This window comes from Balaenoptera acutorostrata, chromosome 11 (genome assembly GCF_949987535.1).
Source record: "Balaenoptera acutorostrata chromosome 11, mBalAcu1.1, whole genome shotgun sequence".
In the NCBI taxonomy this organism is placed as follows: Eukaryota; Metazoa; Chordata; class Mammalia; order Artiodactyla; family Balaenopteridae; genus Balaenoptera; species Balaenoptera acutorostrata.
This window is the reverse complement of record NC_080074.1, coordinates 100,325,937-100,344,630: the sequence shown is the minus strand read 5'-3', so window position 1 is coordinate 100,344,630 and position 18,694 is coordinate 100,325,937. Positions and strand designations below refer to the sequence as shown.

The following is an 18,694-nucleotide window of genomic DNA, read 5'->3' as shown; positions in this document are numbered from 1 at the left end:
CCTGGTGAGTTGTAAGAACCAGAGGAGACATAAAAGCTTAAGATTTCTGCTGCAAGAAGGAGCAAGAAGTGTGGAGCAAGTGAGTCTATACAAGGTCAGAGAAGAGTATATACCACCTGAATGTAATTAGTAAAGATCTGATGGGGTGTCTGCTACATCTAAAGCAAAAGCAGCAATGCAAAATTGCGAGGAACTTGAAGAATCAAGGAAAGTAGTCATCACCAAAGGGTCAAAATAACCTTCCAAAACTGACAAAGACACATGTTGATGACATGGAATTTTGTGATCTAGCTTATAAAGGATCCAACATAGCTCTTCTGAGGAAACTGAATGAGATACAAGAAAACACAGGAAGACAATTCGATGAAATCAGGAAAACAATAGATGAACAAAATGAGAAATTTAACAAAGAGAAGTTATAAAAAGAACCAAACAGAAATTCTGCTGCTGAAGAATTTAATAAATGAAATGAAAAAAATACAATAGAGAGCATCTCTAACAGAGTAGATCAAATTCAAGATAGATTCAGTGACTACTGGATCCAATCTTTGAAATAATCAGTCAGTGGAGAACCAAAGGAATAAGTAAAAAGGAACAAAGATATCCTATGTGATCTATGGGTCTCCAACTAACACACAAATATTAGAGTAATTAGGGTTCTATGAGAAGAGAGGGAGATGCTGAGAGAAAGTTTATTTAAATGAAAATAGCTGTGAACTTTTCAAACTTGGGGAGAGGCTTGAAAATTCACATTGATGAAGCTAATAGATCACCTTATTATCTGGATGCAAAAAGACCTTCTCCCAGAAACACTATAATTAAACTGTAAAAATCAAAGACAAAGAAAGAATCATAAAAGTAGCAGAAAAAATATTGAATAAAGTGGAATAACTAAATGATTATAATGTGCTGTTTAAAATTTGAAACTCTACTGGTAACATCCAGGACCAGCTTGTTCACATTGTTTAGGGTTGCAGATTGATGACTTACATATGGTTTGTCCATGTATGCAGATTGTCTTTCTAATGATCAATGAGGCATAAACCAAATATAAGTGATATTTCCTTACTAGCAAAAACTAGGGAAAAATTGGAAAAATTCCATTTATTATAGTATCAAGACTGTTAACTATGTAGGAAGAAACTAAACAAAATATTTAAAGGCCTTTACATTGAAAGTCACAGAACATCTAAAAAAAAAATATATATATATATATATATATATATATATATATATACACACCATGTTAATGGATTAGAAAACTCAATAGAGTTGTCAATTCTCTTCACTTGATCAACACAATCAATCTAATCCTAATCAAAATCTCAGCAATATTTTTATACAACTTTCTAAGCCAATTATAAATTATATATTTAAATGGAAAGGAAATGGAATGGACAAAACAATTTTGAAAAAGAAGGACAAAAATGTAAGTAACCTAACTTCAAGTTCCCTACAAAGTATCCAAAGCAACGTGGACATTGAATAAGGATAGATTAATAGATCAATGGAACGTAATAAAGTTCAGTAATAGATCCAAACCCATGTATAATAAGTTGATTTTCTGCAAAGGCATAAAGATATTTCAAAGGGGAAAATATAATCTCTTCAAAAAATGATGGGCTAACTGAATATCTGCATGGGAAAAAAGTGAACCACAATCCTTACTTCACACCATAAGCCCCATTCCCCCCAACCTCACCCTGCAGAAAACCCCTCAATCCATCAAAATATCTCAAATAAATGATCAGTTTCATGTAAAATTTAATTATAAAACTTGAAGAAGAAAACCAAGAAAAATTATCATGACCCTGGAGTAGGCAAACATTTCCTAAGGCACAGAAGGCATTAACCATTAAAAAAATGAGAAGTGATTTTCATCAAAAGTAAAACATTTGCTTTTTGAAAGAAAACATTAAGCAAATGAAAAGGTACTCAACTGATAGGGAGAAATTAATTGCAATACATATATCTAACAAAGGACTTGTATCCAGAATAAGAGAAGAATTTATAACAGAAAAATAAGAAAAGAAATACCCAGTTTAAACATGGGCAAAAGATTAAGAAAGACAGTTCCCCAAATAAGATATACAAATGGCCAATAAGTAAATGAAAAGATACTCAATATCATTAGTTATTAAGGAAATTCAAATTAAAGTATAGGAGATATAAATTCACAAGCTAGAATGGCTAGAGTTAAAGAGACTGACAATTCCAAGTTTGGGGAAGGATATTGATTCACTAGAACCCTCATACACTGCTGATAATAATGTGAAAGAAGACAACTCTTCCGGAAAAATCAAGTTTTTAAAGGTAGACATACACTTACCATGTCACCCAAAATTTCTGTTACACAAGAGGAATGAAAAGATTTGTCCACAAAAACTTTAGGCAAGCAAAGTCATAGCATCTTTATTTAAAAGAGCAAAAAGTTATAAACCACTCCAATTTTCTTTAGCAAAAGAATGGAAAACAAATTATGGCATATTCATACACTGTAAACCTTTAACAATAGAAAGAATAAACTACTCATAAATCCAACTACACAGATAAATCTCAAAGCATGCTGAGTGAAAGAAGCCATGTAAAAAAGGATTATATTTTATATGATTTTATTAAATTCTAGAAAAACACAACTAATCTATTGTTATAGAAGACAGATCCTGGGTCTGGGTTAGTGGGGCTTTTATTGGTTGCAAAAAGCATATAGGAACTTTTGGGGTAATTTATATATTCTGAATTTTAATTGTGGTAGTAGATACACTGGCACAGACAATTGTCAAAACTTATGAAAACATATTCAAAATAAGTGTATTTTATTGCATGAAAATTATACCTCACTACAGATGGTTTACTATTTGTCTTTTGTTTTTAGCTTAATTCTACTTCAGTAAAACACCATATTTTTAATGATTTTAACCCTTTGAAAAATTTTGGATCGCATTTTTGTATAACATGATCAGCCTTGGTAAAAGACCCATCAGCCCTCGGAATAAGGTGTGTTCTGTGGTTTTGAGATGCATGTTTGTTAAGCGATACCATTCAAATATTCAAAATATTTACTGACTGGTTTTGCTGGTTTGCTCTATCAGTTACTGAGGCTGATAGAAGGTGGTTTCTAGTTACTGCTGCTGCATAACAAATTATTTCAAAATCTAGTCACTTAGAGCAAACTTTTTAGTTGGCATAACACAGATGACTGTGTGTTTTTTCTCCAGCTCCCAATCACATTTTCCTCACTTGCTTTAAGTCCTCATTGACTGCATTGCCCAAGCCCGTTAGGCTTCTGCTAATAAGCTCCTCCACCCCTTTTAGCTTCTGCCTCTTACTTGGTTCCAAAAGCAATGTCACATGTTTTAGGTGGCATCTCAAATTTGAGCCATTATGGATACAGATGCTATGTTATATGCATATACAAGTCCTTTTGAAGACAAACACTTCATTTGTCTTCAGTAAATACTTAGTAATATGGTGAGTATAAGTGTTTGGTTACTATTGCTGCAGAACAAAATTTCCCTTAAAACTCCTTTTTATTTTTGCCCGTGATTTGCTGGAATTTGGGAAGTGCTCAGATTGGCAGTTCTGTCTTGGGGTCTCATCAGGTTGCAGTCAGATATCAGCTTGGGCTGAAGTCATCTGAGGATCCAACTGAGTTGGGGATCCAGGATGGTTCATGAACAAGCCTGGCAAGGTGGAAGTTCAGCTGGGTTGAACTGAGTGACCAGAGACCTGCACATGACAGTCTCTGCAGGACGAGAGTCTCAAGAGGGTAGACTTGCCTATGATTTAACAGGAGGCTGCAAGATTTTTCAGACCTAATGCTGCAAGTCAAGCAGTGCTACCTTTACTTCCTTCTCTTGCTTTCTTGGAACTCACAAAGGTCAGCAGATATTCAAAGGAAGGAGGCATAGACCTCACTTCTCAGTGGAGGTAACGTCAAAGATTCTGTGGATATGTTGAAAAACCACCAACCCTACCAACCTTCTGATCATTACTGTTTCTGCAGGAAACCAGACCCAGGTGCTGCCCCAGTGCAACGACTCCGTGCCTGAACCAGCAAGCTCTGAAGCCCCAGAGGAGAGCGCTGCTGCCAACTGCTCAGGTGAGGGGTCCCACTAGACCAGAAGACCCTTCTCAGTCCCTGTGTCAATGCCCCATTGTCCCATTCCTCTCTCCTCAGACAGCAGACAGCTCCGCCTGGTGGCCGGGGGCGGTCGCTGCGCCGGGAGAGTGGAGATCTTTCACCAGGGCTCCTGGGGCACCGTCTGTGATGACGGCTGGGACCTGAACGATGCCCACGTGGTGTGCAGGCAGCTGGGCTGTGGAGAAGCCCTCAACGCCACGGTGTCGGCTCGCTTCGGGGTGGGATCAGGGCCCATCTGGCTGGACGACCTGAACTGCACAGGAAAGGAGTCCCACGTGTGGAGGTGCCCTTCCCGGGGCTGGGGGCGGCACGACTGCAGACACAAGGAAGATGCGGGGGTCATCTGCTCAGGTCTGCGCTGCACATTGTCCCCAGGCTGGAGGAGGGGTGGGGACCCTGGAGGACGGGGGTCTGAGCACTGAGGAAGAGTTCCTGAAAGGGCCAGAGCAGGAATTTCCTCCCACGGAGCCTGTCCTTCCAGCAGATGTGAAGAAGAGATTCTTTCACTTCCTCCTGCAGCTGCTGAGGTTCTGGTCCTTTCTTCTCAGCAATAGCTCCTGGCAGAGCTGTTTCTTACAGTTTCCACTTGAACGCAGGGCTCACTCTTCCGTTACCTTTGGTAGTAAAATCTCGAGATCCTGTTGCTATTGTAATGAAACCACATATTGAGTAGTTACAAAAACACGAATTTATTATTTTACAATTCTGTATGTTAGAAGTCTGACAAGGGTCTCAGAGGGCTAACATCCAGGTGTCCACAGGGCTGCATTCTTCCTGGAGGCTCTGGGGAGGATCCCTTTTCCCCAGCCTTTTCTAATTTCTAAAGGTGGCCTGCGTTCCTTGGCTTGGAGCTCCCTTATTCTTCAGACAACATTCCCTCTTCTGACCATTCTTCCATGTCTCATCTCCTTCTAACCAGTCAGGAAGAGTATTCCAGTTTTACGGATAGTGGGTCTTAGGATGTGATTAGATTGGATTTACTTTGTTAATTCATAATATTGCAGGTTAATCTCACCATCCCAAGGTCCTAGTCTTAATAATTCCTATAAAGTCCCTTTTGAAATATAAGGTATTCACAGGTTTCAGAGATTAGGATGTGGACGTTTCTGGGGTCCATTATTCTGTCTGTCACTTCCATGTCCCTTTCACATACTGTCTTAGAGGTTTTTTCAGGAAGCAGGATTCAGCTCCCCCCCTGCTGCAGGTGCCCAGGTTGGTCTTCCTCTCTGTTCATATCCACTACATCATTGTGGTAGAAATAGAAAGACAGACACAAATAGACAAAAAAGGAGAAAGATTTCAGTCTTGTCACCTGGTGGGTATTTCCTCAGCTGGGTCAGGGATGACTGTTCACTACTTCTGGGAAGAGAGGAAAACCCAGAGCACTGAGTGGGGTGCTTACTGTGTCCTGTTTCCTCCCTTTCAATTTTAGAGTTCCTGGCCCTCAGGATGGTGAGCGAGGACCAGGAGTGTGCTGGGTGGCTGGAAGTTTTCTACAACGGGACCTGGGGCAGTGTCTGCCGCAGCCCCATGAGAGACATCACCTTGTCCATCATCTGCAGTCAGCTTGGCTGTGGGGACAGTGGAACTCTCAACTCTTCTGTTCCTCTTAGGGAAGGTTCTAGACCCCGGTGGGTAGATGAAATCTACTGTCGGAAAACTGATACCTCTCTCTGGCAATGTCCTTCTGACCCTTGGAAATACAGTTCATGCTTTCCAAAGGAGGAAGCCTATATCTCGTGTGCAGGTGACTTACTGTCTGTTTCTGTGTGTCTGTGCCAACCTTGTAGGTCGTTTTTAGTGAGATTTTGTACTTTCAGATCTAAGTGATGAGCTTAAACTGAGTCTACAAAACGAATTTTGGATCAAGATGATTTAATCCACATGTTCCAATATTCTTTCAAAGGAAAAAGTAAAGAAATCTGGGCTGACAGCAGTTTATGTGAAAAATACCACGGAGATTAGGTGCATGTGTTCCAAGTGCAAAAACAACTGGAAACCATGTCACAGGGAGTCTATAATCAGGCTAATTAGCAGAAATGCCAGAGTAGATGCAGCCTAATTGTTGACCTCAGACTTTGAAGGACTTTCCCGTGGAAGAGGGAGGAGATTCACCAGAGCTGCTCCAGGGGGCAGGACACTGATGATGGATGGAGATTTCAGGGAGGCAGGTTTGGGTTCACCCTCAGTACAAGCAGTGTAGGGGAATCTCACCCCTGTGATGATACCCCAGGGAAAGAACAATACTACCAGGTCAAAGAACACTGGAAGCACAAAGGATGGCCAGCCCTCCTTCCCTTATGTCTCCTTTTGCCTGTCTCTGTGTCTCTTCCCTGAATCAGCCACATTTGCTACTGCTGGACTTGTAGCATGCTTGGCACTAGGGAAATTGTGTCCTTTCCACTGGTTTGTTTTATGCCTAGAGAAAGACCAGTTCCTTTCTCTTTCATCTACATTACAAAGACATTACTTACTTACTGTAAACAGAGAAGACATATAAAATGTAAAAAGATAAATGAATCACATCCCATGGCCTCTTGTCCACTCATATCCTCCTGATGTAAACAAGATTAATGGACTGATATATGCTATTTTTCACATTCCTCCATTATCATATTTATATCCAAACACATATACCCATAAAAGAGTTTATGTTGATGGTGTATTGTTATTTATTTTTACATGATTGGGATTCTATCATACACATTATCATTAAATTTGCTTTTTATCACTTAATAATATATCATGGATATTCCTTCAGGTAGCTCTAACTCTTTTGTAAAACAATGGCATAATATTTCATTAATGAGAGGTTGGTACTCCAGTTCATATTACCATTTGCCTGTTTACTGGTAGGTCAATTGTTTTAAATTTTTTTTCCCCTCGACAAACAATTTTGTGGTAAACATTTTGTACATGTATCTCTATATATTGCTGAGTTTTACTCCCAATGTTGATATTATTAGATAAAAGGGTATATATATATATATATATATATATATATATATATATATATATATATATATATCACACATATACATTTGTATGTACATAGATAATCACACACAAATTTTAATAGATATTGTCTAATTACTTTCTAGGACTAATTATTTCCAATTGTCTTCATATCTAGATAGAAAATGCCGGGATTTTTCAATAACTTGACTATTAAACTAAAGCCAAATCATAGAGAAACTCCAAGACCAATAAACTGTAAGAGCTCACAAGTCTCATCCTAAAACATTTGAAGTCTGAAATAAGGATGACAGTCGCTTTACTCCTGGTTCCTTTCAACTTCCTTCCTTCCCTCCATCCTTTCCTTACTTCCTTCTTTTGCAGTTTCACAGGATCTTCCCTTCATTCACCCATTTTTTTTTCCATTCCCCTTTGTTCCCCCCCCCCCCCACTATTTCATACACACACACACACACGCGCGCGCGCATGCACACACCATTCTGGTATACCCCGGATGATGTGCTAGGAGTTGCCTGAAATCCACAGCCGAGGGGGAGTGTGACAATAGATATTGCAAAGGCAGAAGCTCACTCCCTTCCTTGCCTCTCTCCACATCTTTTTCTGGTTCCTGTGGAAGGTTGAAGGGATATTAAACAATAAGACCTTATTTTGATGATAACTTTCTATGATCAAACACAATGGATTGAGAAGTAGTGAGTTCTCCAATCCTGAACATGAGCAACCATACAAAAGAGTTCCTTACATCATTTTTAGTGATGTCTTACTACTTAGGGTAGGAGGTTTGATAGTATAATACAGAAAGGATATACCAATTCTGATATTTTATGACAAATACTGTGTATATGTCTGTTTTCTTGCATTGTTTTGAATTTATGTTTTCTTTTTTTTAACATCTTTATTGGAGTATAATTGCTTTACAATGGTGTGTTATTTTCTGCTTTATAATAAAGTAAATCAGCTATACATATACATATATCCCCATATCTCCTCCCTCTTGTGTCTCCCTCCCAACCTCCCTATCTCACCCCTCTAGGTGGTCACAAAGCACCGAGCTGATCTCCCTGTGCTATGCGGCTGCTTTCCACTAGCTATCTATTTTGGTAGTGCATATATGTCCATGCCACTCTCTCACTTCGTCCCAGTGTACCCTTCCCCCTCCCTGTGTCCTCAAGTCCATTCTCTACGTCTGTGTCTTTATTTCTGTCCTGTACCTAGGTTCTTCAGAACCATTTCTTTTTTTTTCTTTTTTTTAGATTCCATATATATGTGTTAGCATACGGTATTTGTTTTTCTCTTTCTGACTTATTTTACTCTGTATGACAGTCTCTAGATCCATCTACCTCACTATAAATAACTCAATTTCACTTCTTTTTTTTGGCTGAGTAATATTCCATTGTATATATGTGCCACATCTTCTTTATCCATTCATCTGTCAATGGACACTTAGGTTGCTTCCATGTCCTGGCTATTGTAAATAGAGCTGCAATGAACACTGTGGTCCATGACTCTTTTTGAATTATGGTTTTCTCAGGGTATATGCCCAGTAACGGGATTGCTGGGTCATATGGTAATTCTATTTTTAGTTTTTTAAGGAACCTCCATACTGTTCTCCGTAGTGGCTGTATCAATTTACATTCCCACCAACAGTGCAAGAGGGTTCCCTTTTCTCCACACCCTCTCCAGCATTTATTGTTTCTAGATTTTTTGATGATGGCCATTCTGACCAGTGTGAGATGATATCTCATTGTAGTTTTGATCTGCATTTCTCTAATGATTAATGATGTGGAGCATTCTTTCATGTGTTTGTTGGCAATCTGTATATCTTCTTTGGAGAAATGTCTGTTTAGGTCTTCTGCCCATTTTTGGACTGGGTTGTCTGTTTTTTTGATATTGAGCTGCATGAGCTGCTTGTAAATTTTGGAGATCAATCCTTTGTCAGTTGCTTCACTTGCAAATATTTTCTCCCATTCTGAGGGTTGTCTTTTGGTCTTGTTTGTGGTTTCCTTTGCTGTGCAAAAGCTTTTAAGTTTCATTAGGTCCCATTTGTTTATTTTTGCTTTTATTTCCGTTTCTCTAAGAGGTGGGTCAAAAAGGAACTTGCTGTGATTTATGTCATAGAGTGTTCTGCCTATGTTTTCCTCTAAGAGTTTCATAGTGTCTGGCCTTATATTTAGGTCTTTAATCCATTTTGAGGTTTTTTTTGTGTATGGTGCTAGGGAGTTTTAAAATTTCATTCTTTTACATGTAGCTGTCCAGTTTTCCCAGCACCACTTATTGAAGACACTGTCTTTTCTCCATTGTATATTCTTGCCTCCTTTATCAAAGATAAGCTGACCATATGTGTGTGGGTTTACCTCTGGGCTTTCTATCCTGTTCTATTGATTTATATTTCTGTTTTTTGTGCCAGTACCATATTGTCTTGATTACTGTAGCTTCGTAGTACAGTCTGAAGGCAGGGAACCTGATTCCTCCAGATCTGTTTTTCTTTCCCAAGATTGCTTTGGCAATTCAGGGTCTTTTGTGTTTCCATAAAAATTGTGAAATTTTTTGTTCTAGGTCTGTGAAAAATGCCATTGGTAGTTTGATAGGGATTATATTGAATCTGTAGATTGCTTTGGGTAGTATAGTCATTTTCACAATATTGATTCTTCCAATCCAAGAACATAGTATGTCTCTCCATCTGTTTGTATCATATTTAATTTCTTTCATCAGTGTCTTATAGTTTTCTGCATACACTTCTTTCATCTCCCTAGGTAGGTTTATTCCTAGGTATTTTATTCTTTTTGTTGCAATGGTCATGGGAGTGTTTCCTTAATTTCTCTTTCAGACTTTTCATCATTAGTGTATAAGAATGCAAGATTTCTGTGCATTATTTTGTATCCTGCTACTTTACCAAATTCATTGATTAGCTCTAGTAGTTTTCTGGCAGCATCTTTAGGATTCTCTATGTATAGTATCATGTCATCTGCAGTGACAGTTTTACTTCTTCTTTTCCAATTTGGATTCCTTTTATTTCTTTTTTTCTCTGATTGCTGTGGCTAAAACTTCCAAAACTATGTTGATAATAGTGGTGAGAGTGGACAACCTTGTCTTGTTCCTGATCTTAGAGGAAATGGTTTCAGTTTTTCACCATTGAGAATGATGTTGGCTGTGGGTTTGTCATATATGGCCTTTATTATGTTGTGGTAAGTTCCCTCTGTGCCTACTTTCTGGAGGGTTTTTATCATAAATGGGTGATGAATTTTGTCGAAAGCTTTTTCTGTATCTATTGAGATGATCATATGGTTTTTATCCTTCAATTTGTTAATATGGTGTATCACATTGATTGATTTGTATATATTGAAGAATCCTTGCATTCCTGGGATAAACCCCATTTGATCATGGTGTATGATCCTTTTAATTTACTGTTGGATTCTGTTTGCTAGTGTTTTGTTGAGGATTTTTGCATCTATGTTCATCAGTGATATTGGCCTGTAGTTTTCTTTCTTTGTGACATCTTTGTCTGGTTTTGGTATCAGGGTGATGGTGGCCTCATAGAATGAGTTTGGGAGTGTTTCTCCATCTGCTATATTTTGGAAGAGTTTGAGAAGGATAGGTGTTAGCTCTTTTGTAAGTATTTGATAGAATTCACCTGTGAAGCCTTCTGGTCCTGGGCTATTTTTCTTTGGAAGATATTTAATCACAGTCTCAATTTCAGTGCTTGTGATTGGTCTGTTTATATTTTCTATTTCTTCGTGGTTCAGTCTCGGAAGATTGTGCTTTTCTAAGAATTTGCCCACTTCTTCCAGGTTGTCCATTTTATTGGCATAGAGTTGCTTGTAGTGATCTCTCATGATCCTTTGTATTTCTGCAGTGTCAGTTGTTACTTCTCCTTTTTCATTTCTAATTCTATTGATTTGAGTCTTCTCCCTTTTTTCCTTGATGAGCCTGGCTAATGGTTTATCAATTTTGTTTATCTTCTCAAAGAACCAGCTTTTAGTTTTATTGATCATTGTATTGTGTCGTTTCTTTTACATTTATTTCTGATCTGATCTTTATGATTTCTTTCCTTCTGGTAACTTTGGGTTTTTTTGTTCTTCTTTCTCTAATTGCTTTAGGGGTAAGGTTAGGTTGTTTATTTGAGATGTTTCTTGTTTTGTGAGGTAGGATTGTATTGCTATAAACTTCCCTCTTAGAACTGCTTTTGCTGCATCCCATGGGTTTTGGGTCATCGTGTGTTCATTGTCATTTCTTTCCAGGTATTTTTTGCTTTCCTCTTTGATTTCTACAGTGATCTCTTGGTTATTTAGTAATGTATTTTTTAGCCTCCATGTGATTGTATTTTTTACAGATTTTTTCCTGTAATTGATATCTAGTCTTATAGCATTGTGGTCGGAAAAGATACTTGATACGACTTCAATTTTCTTAAATTTACCAAAGCTTGATTTGTGACCCAAGATATGATCTATCCTGGAGAATGTTCCATGAGCACTTGAGAAGAAAGTGTATTCTGTTGTTTTTGGATGGAATGTCCTATCAATATCAATTAAGTCCATCTTGTTTAATGTATCACTTAAAGCTTGTGTTTCCTTATTTATTTTCATTTTGGGTGATCTGTCCATTGGTGAAAGTGGGGTGTTAAAGCCCCCTACTATGATTGTGTTACTGTCAATTTCCCCTTTTATAGCTGTTAACATTTGCCTTATGTATTGTGCTCCTATGTTGGGTGCATATATATTTAAAATTGTTAGATCTTCTTCTTGGTTTGATCCCTTGATCGTTATGTAATGTCCTTCTTTGTCTCTTGTAATAGTCTTTATTTTAAAGTCTATTTTGTCTGATACAAGAATTGCTACTCCAGCTTTCTTCTGATTTCCATTTGAATGGACTATCTTTTTCCATCCCCTCACTTTCAGTCTGTATGTGTCCCTATGTCTGAAGTGGGTGTCTTGTACACAGCATATATATGGGTCTTTTCTTTGTATCCATTCAGCCCGACTATGTCCTTTGGTTGGAGCATTTAATCCATTTACATTTAAGGTAGTTATCAATATTTATGTTCCTATTACCATTTTCTTAATTGTTGTGGGTTTGTTATTGTAGGCCTTTTCCTTCTCTTGTACTTGCTGCCTAGAGAAGTTTCTTTAGCATTTGTTGTAAAGCTAGTTTGGTGGTGCTGAATTCTCTTAGCTTTTGCTTGTCTGTGAAGCTTTTAATTTCTCTGTCGAATCTGAATGAGATCCTTGCTGGGTAGAGTAATCTTGGTTGTATGTTTTTCCCTTCTATCACTTTAAATATGTCCTGCCACTCCCTTCTGGCTTGCAGAGTTTCTGCTGAAAGATCAGCTGTTAACCTTCTGGGAATTCCCTTGTATGTTATGTGTTGCTTTTCCTTTGCTGCTTTTAATATTTTTTCTTTGTATTTAATTTTTGATAGTTTGATTAAGATGTGTCTTGGCGTGTATGTCTATTTTCTTTGTCTTCAATACTTTTATGTGCTTTTTTTTTTTGGTTCTGTGTTTTTTATCTCTGCGTCCTCTTAATATAGTTTTTCTCAGTATATTTATTTGTGCCTCCTGGACACTTACTACCCAGCTGTTTTTCTACTTATCTATCTTTCTCTAAATTCTACTTGTTCTATTCCTTTAAAAAAATGTCCTCTTCTTATAGTAATCTCTTTGCTTGTCCATATGTCATACTGAAAAATGGATAAGAAAAGTTTAGAATCTGTTATATAATTTCCTTTTAAAAAGTATAAATGTAATATTGAATACAAATTACTTCTGTGATTCTGGACTTATTATTTTTAAAATATCTCTTCTCTATTACCGTAAATCATTAATATTAATTTGTATATGCTTTATTGTTTTACTAATTAGCAAGAATTCAAAAAAATTGTATTTCACTGGGTTTTATTCATCTATTCATTCACTCATTAAATATCAAGCCCTTATCATAGTATTCAGAGAAAGTTCTCCATACATCCTTGTTGAATGAATGCATACAATGTGCAAGGTACTGTCTTAATAGCCAAAAGATGAGTAATATATGCAGGATCTTTCCTCTAGTGGAGCTTTCATTCAGGAGTGTGTTTGTGTGTGTGTTTGTGCATATTTGTAGATGTCTGTGTATGTATTTGTTGTGGGATGTGGAGAGTGATAAACAGGCAAAAACGTAAAGTTATTTCAGCTGGTGATAAGATCCAGTGAATGCCTCATCCCATTAGATTATGAAGCATGTGTTTTCACTTGTCATTTGGACTGAGCCAAGGACCTTAGATAATTTTGCGTGGGGACAAGACCACCCCCAGCTGTCCCTGATTCAGCACTTCCCATTGTTTGTTTCTGCAGGAAGGAGACCTAAGAGCTGTCCAACTGCTGCCCCCTGCACAGGTACGTCAGCCCCTCCCTCCTCCCCTGTGGCTCCCAGGGGCTCCTTCCTTCCCACCAGGGGCAGTAACAGGAGGGGCTGCTGTCTTTTCAGACAAAGAGAAGCTCCAGCTCAGGGGAGGAGACACCGTGTGCTCAGGGCGGGTGGAGGTCTGGCACAGCGGCTCCTGGGGCACAGTGTGTGATGACTCCTGGAGCCTGGCAGAGGCCGAGGTGGTGTGTCAGCAGCTGGGCTGTGGCCATGCCCTGGAAGCTGTGAGGGACGCAGCATTTGGCCCCGGAAATGGGAGCATCTGGCTGGACGAGGTGCGGTGCGGGGGCCGGGAGTCCTCCTTGTGGGACTGTGCTGCGGAGCCCTGGGGGCAGAACGACTGCAAGCACGAGGAGGATGCTGGAGTGAGGTGCTCGGGTCAGTGGAGGGGCTTGGGTTCCACGCTGGTTGAGCTGGGGCAGTGCTGGAGCAGTGGGCTGGGCTGGGGAATTTTTGTATTCAGAAAGCATCCAGGTACTGTAGCTATGATCTAGGAAGGGGGAGCTGGGAAGATTCAGCACTGATGCTGTGGTGACTGAGGGGTGATTTCAGGGCTCAGGAGGGAGAAATGGGCTCCCATGCATTCTGGCCAATTCCTGTGCTCCAAACTCCTGTTTTTCTCTTTAGGTGGAAGAACAACATTACCCCCCACTACAGCAGGTACTGTGCTACAATCCCTGGGTAGGGGAGGATATTCAGAGTCTTGGGACCTGTTCTGTGGACTCTGGCAGAATTAGCCAACTCAGGAGAGGAAAGATCCTGAGAAGCCACTGGCTGGTGGGGAGGAACCAGAGCATTTTCCTCGGGAAACATCCCGTGCCTTGGTTCAGGGTGCCAGAAGTTTCTCATGCCCGAGGCCCAAGGGAGGCTGGTTCTTGTGTTGCAGAATCTAGCGTTTTCCTACCTGCCCTTGCGTGTTGCTCCTCATCAGCTAGGTGCCAGTCCCAGGACTTGTGTGATGCTCTGGTCTCATGAAGCCCAAGGGGAAGGGAGGCAATTGTAAGCTGGGTACTCAGAGGCTGGGTCCTCAGCAGGGACGCTCCCTAATAATCCCCAGCTCTCCCTTGGGCCACACTGGCTGGAGTGGTATTGAATTACCCCAGGGCAAGACCTAGGGGAGCCCAATCATTGTCAATCCAGTTGTGTCTCAGGCTGGGACTTTTTACTGTCCAGTGCTCCCTGGAAAGGTTGGCATAGGGAGTTTCTCTGTGCCCATGACCTTCTCCAAACCCTCTTGCCTTGTTACCCTTAGGAACCAGACCAGGCTCATATCCTATCCCTGGCATCTTCTCCCTGCCTGGGATCCTCTGCCTCATCTTGGGGGCCCTTCTCTTCCTGGTCCTCGTCATCCTGGTGACTCAGCTGCTCAGATGGAGAGCAGAGCGCAGAGGTGGGCTGCAGGGGGTACTGGGTACCATGGAAAGCGTGTGGAGGCAGGAAATGGGGCCAGGTGTGAGGAGGGGAAACTTGGGCCAGGTCTTTGTTCTTTCCCCCTTTAGTCTGCAGAACTCCATCTGCTTCACGTTAAACTCTAAGGGCTGAATACACAGAGGTTCTTAGGACTGAGGTGTGAACACTCATAAGTCATGGCCTCTTCTGTGAGACCAGAAAGAGTTGGGGCTGAGCTGTGGATTCAGGGTCGGACAAAGGCAGAAGGTACAGACATGGTACATGGCGTGGGATACTCTGCGGAGGTCCCGGCAGCCCTGAGGGTTTTTCCACCTGTGAGCATAGGGGAAATGAAGGGTTAGCTTGGGGGTTCATGGTGTCTAGGGTGGCAATCTCTGACCTGCTGGTGGTTTTCTCAGCCGTATCCGGTTTTGAAGATGCTCTTGCTGAGGCCATGTACGAGGAGCTTGATTACCTTGTGACACCGAAGGAGGATCTTCTGGGCAGGCCAGGTGGGTACCTCTGCCTTGTCCTCCTGGGACCTCTGGCTGTCAGCCCCCCACTGGCTGTGAGCCATCTTCTCAGCAACTACAGACCCCACATCTGCCCCAGGCTCACAGAGGCAGCCCCTCCAAAGGCGGCAGGCTGGCCGCTACAGAGCCCCTGTGAGGTCCCAGCCTCCCTCTACACTGCAGAAGCCAAGCCTGTCCCTGCATTTCTTCTCAGCCTCACACAGGTCCCATGGGTGTGGGGAGGGTCGTTCTGTTTGTTGTGTGATGTTTTTCTCCACATTAGGGTTCCTGTCAGATGACTCTTTGACCAAACTGCCATATGACTCTGTGGATGGTGAGGGCAATAGTGACTATAAGTCCACTCCAGGTAGTAGAGGTGGACCTGCCTCGGCTGGGTGTTGGGGGGGAGGGAGAATTTCCCTTATAGAGACGAGATGCAAAGGGAACAGTCTTCCTTTGACTGGGATTAGAGGGATCCCTTGGGTCCAGATGGGGCCCATCCTCCCCCTTCCCTGGCTGTTCTGCCATGTCTCAGATTGGGGCTGGGCTCTCTGTGTCCAGAATCACACTCATTCAGTCACAACAGGCACACATTGTTTTAAAAATTAATATCTGGAAAGCATAATTTGTTGGACTATTTTAGTAACGCTCATTGGTGTAAAGTTGCTTTGAGATATGTAGTTTTAAACAAGAAATATTGAGATTTTGAACGTCATTGTTTTGGTTTATGGGCACATCAAAATGAAATATGGCCTTAGGAAAAATCTCTTGAAACAAGGAGTGACTGGTGCCTCTATTTTGCAGCTCAGAAACCTTGGGTCAGAAGGGATCTTAGGTATTTCCCAGGCCAACCCTTTTACTGTGGTTTTATCTGACCCCCTTTTCTGCCCTTAGAACCCCCAGAGCAGAGGACTGATGACGCTGGTGAGGGTTATGATGATGTTGAAGAGGTACCAGTGCCTGGGGCTCCTCCTGCCTCTCCGAGGAGTGAGGGGAAAGTGCCCCCAGAGAAGGAGAATGGGGTGACGGCCTCTCAGACAGGTGAGTGGGGTTAGCTGATCTCCCGTAATCTTTGGTCTCTGTCCTGGAAAGGGTGAATTTGAGCTCCTCAATGCCCATCCTTTCTGGAGATTCAAAATTTGGATGAGTTCATGTGTTTGATAGGATCACCACTAACATATGTCATCTTTAATGCTGTCAGACTACTTGGGAGGGAGGAATCACTCTATGTTCTTGGGATGTATGTCTCCAAATTGTGCGACCTAAATTTTTCACTTTATGAGTGATGTGCTTGCATTAAGACTTACAGATTAGGGAATTTCCTGGCTGTCCAGTGGTTAGGACTCTGCTCTTTCACTGCTGGGGCCTGGGTTCAATCCCTGCAGGCGAACTAAGATCCTGCAAGTGGTGCAGTGCAGCCAAAAAAGAAAAAAAGGCTTATAGATTAATTGAGCATATTTACTGAATCCAAAAATGGAACAACTGTTTTGACTACATCTTCATGCTGTCTCATACATGAAAGGTAGTTAGAGATTTCAAAAAAGATATTGCAGTACTGGAATTTGTGAAGCATTTTGATAATTTAAGATGCACGGTGGTTTTTTGAAACTAGAGGCCTGTAGCTTAGTTACACCTGCGCAGAACGGGTGATTACCACACCTACCACACCTTTTCCCCAAATCACCTTTCCCCAAGATCCCCATGCACCCCACAATTCCTATGCCTCAGACAGCTCTGCTGTGTTATTCTTCATCCCATAAATACCCCAGCCCCTTGTCTTCCGGGAGCCAGATTTGAGATTTATTCTCCTGTCTTCTCTTTGGCTGCCTTGTGAATAAGCCCTGTCTTCGCTGCAAACCTCGGATGTCTCAGCGTTTTAGCTTGCTGTGTTTCTGACAAAGGGAACCTGGCTCGGATAAATCACCCAGCAAAGAAAAATCCAAGACACCAGTCAGACTTTTACCACAGTTGTCTATGCCATGTAGCTGACAGGGTCTTTGTGCTCCGGCTGGGTGTCAGGCCTGAGCCTCTGAGGTGGGAAAGCCGAGTTCAGGACATAGCTCCACCAGAGACCTTCCAGCCCCACATAATATCAATCGGCGAGCACTCTCCCAGAGATCTCCATCTCAATGCTAAGACCCAACTCCACCCAATGATCAGCAAGCTCCAGTGCTGGACACCCCATGCCAAACAACTAACAAACAAGACAGGAACACAACCCCACCCATTAGCAGAGAGGCTGCCTAAAATCAAAATAAGGTCACAGACACCCCAAAACACACCACTGGACGAGGTCCTGCCCACCAGAAAGACAAGTTTGAGCCTCATCCACCAGAACACAGACACCAGTACACTCCACCAGGAAGCCTACACAAGCCACTGAAGCAACCTTACCCACCGGGGGTAGACACCAAAAACAACGGGAACTACGAACCTGCAGCCAGCAAAAAGGAGACCCCAAACACAGTAAGTTAAACAAAATGAGAAGACAGAGAAGTATGCAGCAGATGAAGGAGCAAGGTAAAAACCCACCAGACCACCAAAAGATCAAGATGAAAAAAAAAAATTAATTACATGGGACTGAGTGAACTGATGAGGATGATTATAATTTTTGTGACTTTCTCTTTGAATAATAATAAAAACAAAACCCACCAGGCCAAACAAAAGAAGAGGTACTAGGCAGTCTACCTGAAAAAGAATTCAGAGTAAGGATAGTAAAGATGATCCAAAATTTTGGAAATAGAATGGAGAAAATACAAGAAATGATTAACAAGGACCTAGAAGAATTAAAGAGCAAACAAACAATGATGAACAACACAATAAATGAAATTAAAAATTCTCTAGAAAGAATCAGTAGCAGAATAACTGAGGCAGAAGGACTGATAAGTGACCTGGAAAATAAAAGAGTGGAAATAACTACTGCAGAGCAGAATAAAGAAAAAAGAATGAAAAGAATTGAGGACAGTCTCAGAGACCTCTGGGAGAACATTAAACACACCAACATTTGAATTATAGGGGTCCCAGAAGAAGAAGAGAAAAAAAAAAAAGGTACTGAGAAAATATTTGAAGACATTATAGTTGAAAATTTCCCTAATATGGGAAAGGAGATAGTCAATCAAGTCCAGAAAGTGCAGAGAGTCCCATACAGGATTAATCCAAGGAGAAACATGCCAAGACACATAATCCTCAAACTATCAAAAATTAAATACTAAGAAAAAATATTAAAAGCAGCAAGGGAAAAGCAACAAAAAACATACAAGGGAATCTTCAGAAGG

The 18,694-nt window shown here is 40.9% G+C and overlaps 1 protein-coding gene across 1 annotated transcript in view; it reads left to right on the top strand.

Annotated features, from left to right (window-relative positions):
• Window positions 1–18,694, top strand: part of LOC103002252 (antigen WC1.1-like) — a 59,616-nt gene that overhangs the window by 23,437 nt on the left and 17,485 nt on the right. Inside the window, exons 5-14 of the mRNA XM_057557565.1 lie at window positions 4,007–4,102; window positions 4,181–4,495; window positions 5,577–5,891; window positions 13,449–13,490; window positions 13,582–13,896; window positions 14,146–14,178; window positions 14,771–14,908; window positions 15,327–15,419; window positions 15,703–15,786; window positions 16,314–16,460. Coding sequence (XP_057413548.1) covers window positions 4,007–4,102; window positions 4,181–4,495; window positions 5,577–5,891; window positions 13,449–13,490; window positions 13,582–13,896; window positions 14,146–14,178; window positions 14,771–14,908; window positions 15,327–15,419; window positions 15,703–15,786; window positions 16,314–16,460 — 1,578 coding nt within the window. The remainder of the gene's footprint in view (window positions 1–4,006; window positions 4,103–4,180; window positions 4,496–5,576; window positions 5,892–13,448; window positions 13,491–13,581; window positions 13,897–14,145; window positions 14,179–14,770; window positions 14,909–15,326; window positions 15,420–15,702; window positions 15,787–16,313; window positions 16,461–18,694) is intronic.